The sequence below is a fragment of the Phodopus roborovskii genome, unplaced genomic scaffold (assembly GCF_943737965.1).
Source record: "Phodopus roborovskii unplaced genomic scaffold, PHOROB, whole genome shotgun sequence".
Lineage (NCBI taxonomy): Eukaryota > Metazoa > Chordata > Mammalia > Rodentia > Cricetidae > Phodopus > Phodopus roborovskii.
In genome coordinates, this window is record NW_026126558.1 from 11,753,668 (window position 1) to 11,767,210 (window position 13,543).

Genomic DNA, 13,543 nt, shown 5'->3' on the forward strand with positions numbered 1-13,543 from the left:
GGTTACTTACAAGAACGTGTGTGACCCCAAAGCAGTCACAAACCCAAAAAGTCTCACCTGAATGTAGATGTGATTTCCCTAAAGCTGCATAAATGACCTGGTTCCTTTTCATGCCCACCTCAGTGAACTTTTCATACTCTCTATGGTATCTCATGAAACCACAGGCATCTGGGGCAGAATTGCACACAGCTGGGAGCGGGGCACAGCAGGGAGTGGCTGAATCTCAGGTGAGGCTCTAGCGACCCTCCCCTGGCTTCTATGGAGGACATGTCAGTAGGCTGGATCTCGGTGGCTTCTGGATAGTTACAGCCATTCTGATTAAAGCAGTAAGTCTGTTATTCTCAGAGAAGTCTATAACACACCACTGTTTTTGTAAACCCGAGATAACCAAATCATTTCCTCCCCTGGCAATAGTGAGGGTAAAATGAGATGGTGCTGGTGAGGGCCAACAACAGGGTCTGACACACAGAATGTCCTCAATACCCTCTGCAGTGTTTCTCATTGTCATTATTTCCCCTCCCACCATTGCCTTTGTTTTTGGTTTCTCTTCCCGTAGAGCCAGCACCGGCTCCAGGGCTGAGTTGACACCCATCTCCCCTTTTGTTTTTCTTTCACTCAGGGAGTTAGGTGAACTTCCTTCATCTCCTAACTCCGTCACACATTTTTGCCTTCCATGCCAAATCTTTAAATACCCTATTCTGTCTCCTTTATGTCATGCTCCCTGCCTTTATTTATTTATTGACAGAGTCTCATGTATCACAAGCTAACCTTGAATTTGTAAAGATCCACCTGGTTCTGCCTCCCGAATGCTTTTATTATCTGTAATTATGTGTGTCTCTGTGTCCATGATCACAAATGCTCACGGAGACCAGAGGCATTGGATCCCCTGGACCAGGAATTACAGGATGGATTGTGAGCCATCCAATATGGGTGCTGGGAACCAAGCTTGCATCCTTTGCAAGAGTAGCCAGTGTTCTTACCACTGAGCAATATCTCCAGCCCCCACCCCCTCCCCCGTTCTGATTTACTTTTAAACATTGAAACCAATTCAACCATTTTCAGAAAGCCATCAGACCTCCAGGGCTGGTGCTTCATCCACACTCTGCTTGAAAAAGCCTAGTTCTCAGGATGTCTTGTTTGTCAGGGCTTCCTTTTAGAAGGTCTTGTTTTCATACTTAGGTCTGTAATCTGCCTTGGATGTATGGATTTTCTTAACAATAGCAGATCTCTGTGAGTTGGAGGCCAGCCTGGTCTACAGAGCGAGTTCCAGGGCAGCCAGGGCTACACAGTCTTGAAAAACAAACAAACAAAATAGCACAGTCCTGCAGAGACAAATACACCTAAATATGAAATCAATTCACACCTTGAACAGCCTATTCATTTAACCAATATTCTAAGTGTTTACTATTTGCCTGTCACTTGTGGGAGACCATATGCAATTAGGGTCAGCACTAAATCTAAGGAACTAATTGGCTACTCAGGGAAGGATTGTCTGGAGAGCAGTAATTTAGTTGGCAAAGATGATGTGGCCTGCTTATTCAGATTTGTGTACGTGTGTGTATGTGTGCATGCATGTTCACGCACGTCTCTGGGAACACAGCAGACAGGTGCCATTCCCACCATCAGTCACCCTGTCCCTAACACATCTGTCAGTTCAGGACAACTTGCAGGAGTTGGTTCTCTTCTCCCATTAGAGAACTGGGCAACCAGGCTTGGCGGCAAGCATCTTTAGCCACTGAGCCACGTCACCAGCCCTTTCTCATTTTCAACATTCCTACCATCTTTTATGCCCAGCCCTCAGCACTGAGCCTCCCGAGACTCTGAATGGAGTCAGTGAAATCTCCTTGCTGGCCTCATGGAGTTGATTTGTCCTCTGTCCTGGGACCTGTGCTTAGGGCCAGACAGACCCAGCATCACTTCCAAAAGACCTTCAACTCAGTTCCTTGAACTCCCCTGAGTCCAGCTGCCAGTCTCAAATCTTGCTTCTGTCACTTCACAGCTCTCCACCCTGGACATGTTGCTGCAACAGCTTCAGCCTCTGGCTTCTAACTGGAAATAACTGTCCCACTTGGATCCCACCTGACTCACCACTGGTCTTGCAGTCCCTGTCTGGAACGCACACATCCATGTTCCACTGTGACACTTGCTGGATGTGTAACCATGTCCTGCCACTTTGACAAACACACTTTGGCCCCAGTTATACCTCACGTCCTTATTTTTCTCATCACGGTGACAAAATGCCTAACACAAACAACTTAAATGAGGAACGATTGATTTGGTGTACAGTGTTAGACTCTGTTGTCCAGCTGTATACAGCACCACAGTGCATGGTAGCTGTAGCTATCCAGATGCCACTGTGTGCCGCTGTGTCCAGCACTGGTAAGTGGTCAGTAAATTGTAACTTGAAAAGGCACAGTGTTAGAGAGGTGACTTGGTGCTTAGGAGCACATAATGCTCTTGTAGAGACCCCAGTTCACTTCCCAGCATCCATGTCAGACAGCACATAACCATCTGTAACTCCAGCTCCAGAGGATCTGATGCCCTATTTGGCCTTCTAAGGTACTACACTCATGATTGTACACACACACACACACACACACACACACACACAGCCCAAATAAAAACCCAGAGACAGATATTGGGGTTCAGGATGAAGATCAGAGAAGCAAAGCAAGCAAGCCACCAGAGAGCTTTTTACCTCTGCCACGGCTGGGGCATTCCTGTCCTCAATGTGGCTGGAGACTAATTACCAGATCTGAGACCCTGCTCCTGTTTTATATACATTTCTAGTGCTGCGATTAAAGGTGTGTGCTCTGTTTCCCTTTTAGACTAATCCACTCAAATATAGTCCTGGGTGGCTTTCAACTCACAGAGATCCATCTGCTTCTGTCTCCTGAGTCCTGGGATTAAAGGTATGTGCCGCCACTACCCAGCCTCTATGGTTGTGGCTAGCTTTGCATTCTGATCTCTAGGCAAGCATTATTAGGTCATAAACAATGCATCACAGCCCCTCCCCCCACTAACACTGCAAACAAAAAGTCACAGATGGAGAGATGGATCACTGGTTAAAGTGCTGGCCAAGCAAGCTTGGGGGGAGGGGCAGAATTTAGATCCCAAGAACTCACTTGAATGCTAGGTGGGCAGAGTCGCATGCCTGTAATTCAAGCCTGGAAAGGAAGAAACAGCAGAGACCAGAGCAAGCTGGCTAGCAAGACTAGCCATGTCAGCAAACTCCAGGTTTGACTTAAAGACCCCACCTCATTGAACAAGGTAGAAGAGTGATGGTAGATAAGTCCCAACACTAACCTCTGGTCTCCTCATGTACTGAAACACATATGTACCTGCAACCATACACATGCACCCACACACGTGCAAACATGCACACCACATTCACATGAGAATGAAACAGGGACAAAAGCCAAAACAAAGCAAAAAAACAAAAAAACAAAAACAAAAACAAAAACAAAACAAAACAAACAAACAAAAAAAAAACCTTTCAATCACACCTATGATATTAGTGACAGCAGCTTGAACATCTCTCTTTTCACTACCCTGGGAGTTTCTTAAACGGGGGGTAATTAACTCAGTTTCTCTATAATTACCACTTCCTCTGGTGCCCATTGTGGAGCTTTTGGTGCCTCCCTGTGCCAGGAGCTTGCTGTCCATCACACTGACTGGCCACCTAAAGTTACATATCAGGCACTCCATGTCATGGTCTAAAAGACTGAGGCTCAGAGAGGCGAACACTGAGCCTCTGCTAACCCACAGAGTATCTAGGACTTTGAATCCTATTGTTTTGTTGTGTACTCCCATAATGCATCAAGTGTCACAGCCCATCTGGGCATCTCCAGCATCTCCACAAAGAGCTTGGCAAACAGTCAATGAATGGAACCAAACCTAAGAGACTCAGAACCTACTCTAGCATGCAGAAAGGAGCATGGACTTAACTGGGCCACCAGGGTTCTGAACACGTCCCTCCAGGTCCAGTCAATCAGCACTGCAGATAGCATCTGGGCTGGTGGCTGTTTTCCCTCTTGGGAAAGGGTGGTTTCAACATCAATAATTTGCACTTTGTGGCTCCCAGGTGTGCTCTTTAATCAAGACAATGCTGTCCTTCCAGAGGAACGGGTTGTCGCTTTTCACAAAATTTGTCCCATTTAATGGATAATTTTTTGTTGGTGCCTAATGAACTGTTTTCTTTGTTAACTGTCTTAAGCTCTTAAAAGGGTTTCCAACAGTCTTGAGTTCCTCTGTGGGCAAACATGGACAGCTTGGCCTCTCCAGCTCCATTCTAAGTGTCTGAAGAGCAGGGATCATGGGCAACCATCTGAATTATCTCCTGTGGCCCCTGGCTTGGGTAGACAATGTATCAGCAGATCGTTGCCAAGTCATTATCTGCTATGGTGGTGTTTTATGCTGAGTACTGGGATAAGCCCTACGAGGGATAAAGAAGGAATCAGATTCAAATCTGGTCTCTAGGAATTTCTAAACCTCTCTGTCTTGGGGATAAGACACAAACATAAATAATGAACAGCATAGTTTGCTAAATTAGGGACTGTGCCAGGGAGCTACACTGAGATGCATCCTTTTCCCAGAGCATCACTTTTACTTAAATATGGAGAGATCCTTTGATATTAACACCAGTACTGAATGCCCTGGCTAATGCTGTGGCATTTTCATGCATGTCTTGGTAGACCCCTATACTACACCTGTCTTCTCTCTTCTTTGCTTACTGTGGGAAAGTGAATGATTCTGTATGTATGGGTGTGGGTATGTATGTATGTATGTATGTATGCATGCATGATGGATAGACAGGTGAGGAATGGTGGATGACTGAATAATAGATGGAGTAGACAAGATAGTGTGTTACCACATAATGGACAAGGTACATATTCTATTTATTATTAATACTGTGCAAATCCTATACATTTGTACACCAAAAGTCCTTTCACATCACGCCAAAATCAAAGACACTAGAATGATCACAGATCACCTGTGAAGAAAACTGCAGCGTCCCCCAATAATGTACCAGGTCTTACATGATGAGGATCAGTCAGCTTGAGCTCTGAGCCTGCCCTTGACCCAACATCTTCAACACAAGAGCTCAGAGCAGCTAAAAGGACAAGGTGCACCACTGAAGCCACTGACTTTCGTTTCTGACCTGCTGACTACCAGCTAATTTTAAGTCAGTTCTGGGCTATGCAGAAGTGCTTCTGTGAATGCTCTGCCATGGATTCTGCTCTTCTTGGGGACCCTTGTGGATATGGCAAGTCACATGTTATTTCAGTAAGTCTGTGAGACTCGTGCAGACCTCCTCTGGCCTTCTCATGTGCCCAAGGCTCCTCTGTGGGTATGTGTCTTATGCCTAACCAAACACACACAAAACCAGGGCCTAAAACAAGTCAGGTAGAGGTGGCGCTGGGGCATACTCAGTGAATGAAGCTCACTCAAGCATTTCCAGCTAGGGGACACTGCACCATTGCAACTCCATAGCCATATCCCCCTTCTGAAAACTTCCATGGCCATTCTAAGCCGACTCACCCCTTTGCCCCTTAAGACCTTTCTCAAGTCTTGGTGGAGATGGCAGTTAAGGTCTGCTTTGGAGATTCAGGCTGCTAGTATGTTAACAGGGCAAAGTGGAGAGAACAGGACAGTCCACAGGCTCCCGAGAACTGACTGGCTCAGCACAGGCAGTATCTTCAGGGCCTTGAATGCTAGGAATGGCCACAGCAGGTAGAGGATTAAGGGCATTGAGTTTATATGTTCACTCAACACATGTGTATCGAACACTTTCTATATGCCAGGTTCAGACTCTGGTTTTTTAGACTGCAGGTTGTGATCCCATGTGGGGTCATGAGAGTGGATAGAGGAGCCCTGAAAAAAAATGGCAACAATAAATAGTTTCTGAAAGTTCAGCCACCAAAAACTAGTTTGAAATCAGATGTGTAATGAATCTGAGGTGTTGTTGGATTCTCAATAGTGTTGCATGGCGGGACTTTCTCTGCAACCTCTGTTCTGAACGACTTCTGTGCACACTTTACATTGCACATCTCGTCACCACATGCCTCCTGTGAACCCCACCTCAAACACCTCAGCTCAGATTCAAGACCATTGTATGTGATGAATGGCAGTGTTTGTACTGTATATATATACATTTTCTGCTCTTATGGAAAAATGGGTTTGTAGTGAGAGTTCCACCCAGCTGCACCTGTGCTCTGACCAGGTCCAGAGGTTCTTCTCTCCTTTCCTGCTGCCTACTGATCCAGATGTAGAACTCTTACTCCTCCAGCACCATGTCTGCCTGCGTGCCACTCCCCACCATGACAGTAATGGACTAAGCATCTGAAACTGTAGGCCAGCCCCAATTAAATGCTTTCCTTTATAGGAGTTGCCATGGCCATGCTGTCTCTTCACAGCAATAAAGTATTGACTAAGACACATAGTAAAGAGAAAAGAAAATAGTTAATCAGTTCCTCAAAATGTTAAAATGTAGTTTCTGTATTATTAAGCAACGACTTGGTACACACCCAAGAGAAATGAAGAAGGATGTCCACATAAAACTGAAGCATGGTACAGGGGGTACAATTTGGTCATAGAGCACTAGAATGTATGAGCTCATGGCGCTCTCTCCATCACCACCACTGGCAAGACTTGTGCATCAGTGCCAACAGTAGACTTGTTCATAGCCCAAAGGGGAAACCACCCGAATGTTTACCAACTGATATACACAGAAGCAAAGTGTGATATAGTCATACAGTGATAGTCTTGTTGTAAACGTACTGAAGTAGTGACTCATGCAAAAACATAGACAAACCTAGAAAACATTATGCTGAGAAGCTAGTCACAAAAATAAAAATAGGTCTGGAGAGATGGCTCAGCAGGCAAAGGTGCTTACTGGCAAGCCTGACAGCCTGAGTTTGATCCCTAAGGCCTACATTGTGGAAGGAGAGACTGATTATTCTCACAAGCTGTTCTTTGGTCAACATGTCCATACTCAGACACACAGAGACAATAAATAAATACAATATTTTAGAAATCAACGTATCAGGCTGAGAGATGTACCACACAGTGTGCTGTCATGTGACAATAATTTCAACACTTGAAGGGTGGAAGTAGCATCAGGAGTTCAAGTTCATCCTTGGCTATGAGCTCAAGATCAGCCTGAGCTAAATGATACTCTGTGTAAAAATTAAAAATCAACCTACCATTCTCTACATATGAAACATCCCTCTAATGCTTTCTGGACCCACTCTCTCTCCTGCCCCCTACCTAACTCCCCCCTTTTATAGCCATAGACTCCAGTTTGTGCCGCTCATATACTTCTGGGTGTGGGGCCATCTTCTGGAGCACAGTCACGTACCAAGAACCACACCCTTAATGAAAACCACTCTCCTCCTCCCAGTACCCATGGACTATCAACAGCTCCCCAGATAGTGGGGAGTCTTGGTAAAGGTAACTAGTTTAATCTTGTGCAGACAACTTCTTTTTTTATTTTTTATGGAAACAGTACCAATCACCTGTATTCCAGGCAAGGAACAGACTCTAGAATTTCATGTCAACTGATCAATCAGGGCCCTAGTTTCAGGTGAGGGGATTTGGAAACAATTTAAAATAAAAGTATAGGATGGTAGATGGTGCCCAATGCTCACATGTCCCAAAGAAGGAGTAATGTGCACCCATGAAAAGAAGGTCATGGCCTGTTAAGTGTAAGTAGTAGATGGTTTTCAAGTTGCTATGTTGCTTATAAATAAATCTCTAACCTGTAGACTCTGAACCCAAACTAGGAAAGCTATAGAAAACACACCAGAATGCTGGTTTTCTTTGGATCATGGGACTGTGGGTATCATTCCCATCTTATTTTAATCTAGCCAGATGTTCAACAATGAACAACAGAAATTTATTTTTAGGTTTTTTTCAAGACAGGGTTTCTCTGTAGCTTTAGAGCCTGTCATGGCACTTGCTCTGTAGACCAGGTTGGCCTGGAACTCACAGAGATCCACCTGCCTCTGCATACCAAGTGCTGGGATTAAAAGTGTGCACCACCACCTGGCTAACACACAGGAATTTACAATCAGAGAACACACACACACACACCTTCATCTGCCTCCCTTCCTTTCCATGGCTCATTCTTGGGACCTTTACTCTATCCTTGCTTTGTTCAGTCATCTGCATACACCTCTATCCTAGCCCCAAGCTGCAGCCTAAACATGCAGGAGCAACCCTTCACAGGTCCCCCAAATGTCTTCAGGTGGCCCCATAAGTCCCACCCATCCCAGATGCTCCTGTCAATCACCAGGAAGAGGGAAGTCTTGCTCATCTTTAGCCTGTCTGGGATACAATGCTGCACACCTCTCTTAGATACTGTGGCCAAGAGAATAACCTATCTCTTGCCTGGAACTCAACCTTAAAGGTTGCTTCTCAAGATGGCCCTGTGTGTGTGATAGTGGACATGAGTTTAAATTTTCAGAGAGAAGATGAAGCATTGAGGTTCCAGGGTATTTTACTCCTGTCAGGTGGTGTAGATGGTGTGGATGGTATAGATGGTGAAGGCTTTTTCATGTGTGTCCTCATTTGTCACAGGAATCTTTAAATAGTGTAAGGAAGAATCAAAGATGTTTTGACTTAACCTGGACCAGCAGCCTGTTCCAAGCTGTGAGCCCTGGACCAGCGATTTGGCCCGGAGGAGACAAGTATGAATCAACAGTGCAAATGTGGCTCAAAGGCATGAAGGTTTCTCATGAGCTGATTCGCTCAGGCAGCCCTTCCAGCTTGTCCGGGCTCTGGACTCATACTAGAGAAACCTGCTGTGGACACCACCAACACCTGTGAGCCTTTGCCGCTACACCTGACACTCTGGTTTTAGAACGTTCCAGGAAGTAGCTCTTGATGACAGCAATAAATGAACTCAGGGCTTCCTGTTTGTTCATCTTGCCCACCTACATGCTTAATAGTCAGGAGGGCTGGGAGGGGAAGGGGGACTGTTTTTGTGGTTCTTTGGAGGAAGGAGTACTCGTGGAGTTCTAAGCTAAGTGCCCTAGCCTGTGCATGTAGGGAATGTAATAGTATTACAGAACACTGGATCCAGACAAATCAAATATCCTGTCGTCAATCTTCTGTGTTTTCTTGAAACTGAGACAACAGGATCTGGTGTGCCAGCCTCCATCACACCGGTATGGTATCCCAGCTGTCATCTTAAATAAGGTCAACAAACCACCAACGTTGTTTCCTCCCTGCAGAGCTGGGCCCTTTCTTGAGATTAGGCCTGGTGCTATTTGGCAATTGGGAGCATGGAGGTGGGGACACAATCACCTTACATTCCACTCTACCCTCAAACATTCAAAGCAGAAGCATGAGTGGGTGAGTGACTTTCATATTTGTCACATCCCTTCCTCTTCTGCTACCCAAACCCAGGCTCTGATCAAGTCTCCTTCAGGCCACTATAGCTGACATCACCAACCGTCCAGGGGCTGAAGGGCTGAGGTTCCCACAGGAGAAGGAGGGGAAGGGTTCCAGCCATCGTTACTCTGCCAATTGCTCTAGGTATCCACTAGGCTTAAGATGAGGCACAGGTGGCCATGGGGCTCCCAGAAATCAGATGGGAGGCCATTTGGCTTGTTTCCAACCTCCTCCATCCCAGTCACTGTCCACTGTGCCCCACATGTCTGGTCTACCTTGAAGCACATGCAGTTTAGGGTATGTCCTTTTCCTTCAGGTGCTGATGTGCTCTGGTTTTCAGGTCAGCCTGGCCTTGGTCCTCCACCTTGGCCCTTGGCCCTTTTACCATGGCTCATCTGGTCCCCTCCTGCAGAGAGAGGTCCCACTCAAACCTGTCAGTCACTGATCCTGGGGCCTCTTACAGGCCAGGAAAGGTGAAGTTCTGCAGCCCTACTTTATGGGCTCAGAAGAACTCAAAGAGGCAGCCATATAAAAATCAAATAAGCTCTGAACACTTTCAAGTTTTCTTTTTTCTTTTATATTCTGTGTGGGATGACTGCAAAGCATCATGCCCTCCTGGTCACATGACTTATGAACAGGGCATGGCTGAGAAAGCCTCGGCCACACCCACAATCTAGAGCATTAGAAAGGGGAGGGGAGGAAAGAGAGGCAGATGGAGGAAGGAGCAGTGATGACCCAGCCTCTTCTCACGTTCAGGGATGCTTGTTCCAAGAATAACGATAACATGGTTATACATTCCTTGACTCATGTTCAAGGTCTTTTGCATGCATATGTATTTGTACCTGTGTGTGTCTGTGTGTGTGTGTCTGTGTGTGAGTGTGTGTCTGTGTGTGTCTATGTCTCTTTATGTGTGTGTCTGTGTGTGTGTGTATGTGTGTATGTCTGTGTGTGTGTGTCTATGTGTGTATGTCTGTGTGTGTGTCTATGTCTCTGTATGTGTGTCTGTGTGTGTTTGTGTGTGTGTGTCTGTGTGTGTGTCTATGTCTCTGTATGTGTGTGTCTGTGTGTGTCTATGTGTGTATGTCTGTGTGTGTGTGTCTGTGTGTGTGTCTATGTCTCTGTATGTGTGTGTCTGTGTGTGAGTGTGTGTCTATGTCTCTGTATGTGTGTCTGTGTGTGTTTGTGTGTGTATGTCTGTGTCTGTGTGAGTGTGTGTCTATGTTTCTATCTGTGTGTGTGTCTGTGTGTATCTTTGTGTGTGTGTCTGTGTGTGTGCACATATAAGTGTAGACTAGAAGTGGACACAGGGTATTTTCCTTCATCCTGTTCCACATTATTTCCTAAGACAGGGCCCTTCACTATTTGCTGAGTATGTCTGGCCATCAAGCCCCAGAGAGTTTCCTCTCTCTGGCTCCCCAGAGCCGGGGTTATAGGCACATGCTGCCATGTCCAGCTTTTATGTGGGTAGCTATGGGAGGAAGCGAGGGGCCTGAACTCAGGTTCTCATGTTTGTGTAGCCAGTATTCTCACCAACTGAGCCACCTTCCCAGACCCTCGAGGCCTTTATAAGAAAGGGCTTTCTTAAATATACCAGAACTGATTGGTAAATACTTGATTTTTCCACAAGGATTTGAGTACAATGGAGCCAGCTGTCTCTGTGGATTATTTCAGTATTTGCACACACACACACACACACACACACACACACACACACACACACACACACAATAACAGTGGGATGAAATGCATGGCCACCTCCACCTAGAGAGAAGTACAAGCTTATTCACTTTCCCATTGCTGGGACGGGATCCCTACAAAGGCAACATAAGGAAGTATGGGTTTATTTTGGCTCTCAGGTCCAGGTCCAGGTCTTGCAGTCTATCATGGAGAGGAAGGTATGATGTTGACAGTGTGAGGCAGCTGGTAGCATCCACAGTCAGGAAGTGGATTAATGGTACTTAGCTGTTTTTTTTTTTTTTTTCTTTCCTTTTTATTCAGTCTGGATGGATCTCAGTTCACAGGATGGTGCTGTCCACATCCAAGGATCTTCCTTGCCCAGTTAACCCAGTATAGAAACTCTTTCACAGACAGACCCAGAAGCTTGTTTCCAAAGTGATCCTAGATGCTGTCAAGTTGACAGTGTTAACACTCACTGTCCCCAGGCCCCACCAGTGAAGTCATTCTTACTGTGGCCCAGTCCTGGTGCTGTCAGGCCTGTGGGGTGAGAGGGGCATCCGAATTTTCATCCTCCCGAGTTTCGGCAGGGGTCTGCTTCTCTGCATCCCAGTCTGCATCTGGGATAAATAAGCCATGCAGGTCTAGGTGCAAGTCCGCATCAACAGAGGCACGAGCCAATTCCGTAAAATTTTTGGCATCCAGAACAAGTAAAAATGGAAGCTTTTGGGGATCGGTAGAGACAATGGCTGATAAGATGACTCCTACAGAAAGACAAACAAAGCCCAGTTTACTTTCACTTGTATTGCTGAGACTATAATGCAGGGCCTTCTCGAAGGCTAGGCAGCTGCTCTACCTATGAGCTCCACCGGTCCCCCTCCAAGAAATACCCATGGGTGTTCAAAGTGTAGCTTTGTGTGTCCTCCACTTGGAGGGGTACATTTCTCAAAGGTGTCTCTGTCCTTTTTCAACTCATTCTAGACCCAAACAGGAAGGAAGGGGATATTGACATGCTTGTTGGCAGAAGAGAAGTCCAGGCCTGGAATAAGAATACTACTCCAGGATAGCCACTTAGTCTCATCTCTGCAGTGAAGAAATTGTCTTCACCAGCCTCCAACTTCATGGGGTGTGGAGAGGATCTTCAGGGTGGACTCTGGAAACACTTTGCTCATTTTCATGTGTATTGAAGAACGGCTTTTTCCTCCTACGTTTGAAACCTCTGAGTATGGAGAGACCCAGCCAGTTCTGGGAGTACATCTGGCCTAAGATGTGCCACTCAGTTGAGCAGGGACTTCTTGAGTTGCAAAAGCATTTGCATATTTGTGCTGTTGTTTTGTTTTGAGACAGGTCTTACAATGTAGTCTAGGCTGGCCTTGAACTCAAATTTCCTTGCATCCACCTTTCTGATGCTCAGATTACAAATCACATGTTGCCATGCCTTGCTTGTGCTGGCACTGGAACAAATCCAACTCATCTCCTGGTTATATTGGCAACCCCAACGTTTGCCTGTAAATTTGAACGTTCTCCATCCTGTGCACTCATTCAACAAGGTACAGTGGGGGTAAAGAAACTTTTAGTAAGTGCCCAAGATTCCTCCCAAAGGACCTTGGTTTCAGTAGCTGAACGTGGGTGACATCAGATTGGCCTGGATTTAAATCCAACCTCTGCATATGGGGCACATGACTTTGGTCAATTTGCCTCACTCCGAGCCTGCCCTTGCTGAAATAAGGACAATGTCTCTCCACACCCACGGAGAGAAGGCATGAGAAACAGCTGACCAGCCAAGTAGGGGGACTGGCCTCAGTAGGAGTGGATGCTAGCAGTCCCTTGCCTTGGAGATGGCAGTGACATGGGATCCCCCTGCCACAATCAGTAGGAAGCCATGGTCAGGTGGAAAGCCACTCCCTCCCACCTGAAGGAAGAAGTTGGCAGCCTTAGTGGGATGGCCTGCCCTCCCCTGCAGGTGTGGGCAACTCCATCACTGGCTTGGCCCGGGTGGTGTCCCCACCCATAGCTTATTACCCTCCCTAGCATCCCCAGGGCTGTGGGCAGGGCACTTTTGAGGCAAAGGGGGATAAGGTGATTTGGCTATGTGGAAACCCACATTTCCCAGGTGTATGAAAATGTCACATGCTTGTAAGAGAGGTCATTTGAGATTTGGGGCCAGCCCTTGTGATGAATTTTAAAACTAAGGTTGCATGTTCTGAAAGAGTTGTGTCAGTCAGTGGAAAGGTACAGGCAGAGAGTTCAAACCTTCCCACAGAAGGTCTGGCCTTTGTCACAGTCTTAATTATGAGAATATTTTCAGAGCTGTGGACTATGCCAGGTATTGTATTCTAGCACTGTCACCCATCCATCGATTCATCCATTGATCAATCCATCCATCCATCCATCCAATCACCTACCTACCTTCTTGCTGGTGTTTTGTTTTGTTTTGTTTTGAGACAGGAACTCAGAAGTTCAAATTCTCTGT

The 13,543-nt window shown here is 46.1% G+C and overlaps 1 protein-coding gene across 1 annotated transcript in view; it reads right to left on the minus strand.

Moving 5' to 3' along the window:
• Positions 1–11,408: 11,408 nt before the first annotated feature.
• Positions 11,409–13,543, minus strand: part of Bco1 (beta-carotene oxygenase 1) — a 33,633-nt gene continuing 31,498 nt past the window's right edge. Inside the window, exon 11 of the mRNA XM_051201742.1 lies at positions 11,409–11,834. Coding sequence (XP_051057699.1) covers positions 11,605–11,834 — 230 coding nt within the window. The 3' untranslated portion in view covers positions 11,409–11,604. The remainder of the gene's footprint in view (positions 11,835–13,543) is intronic.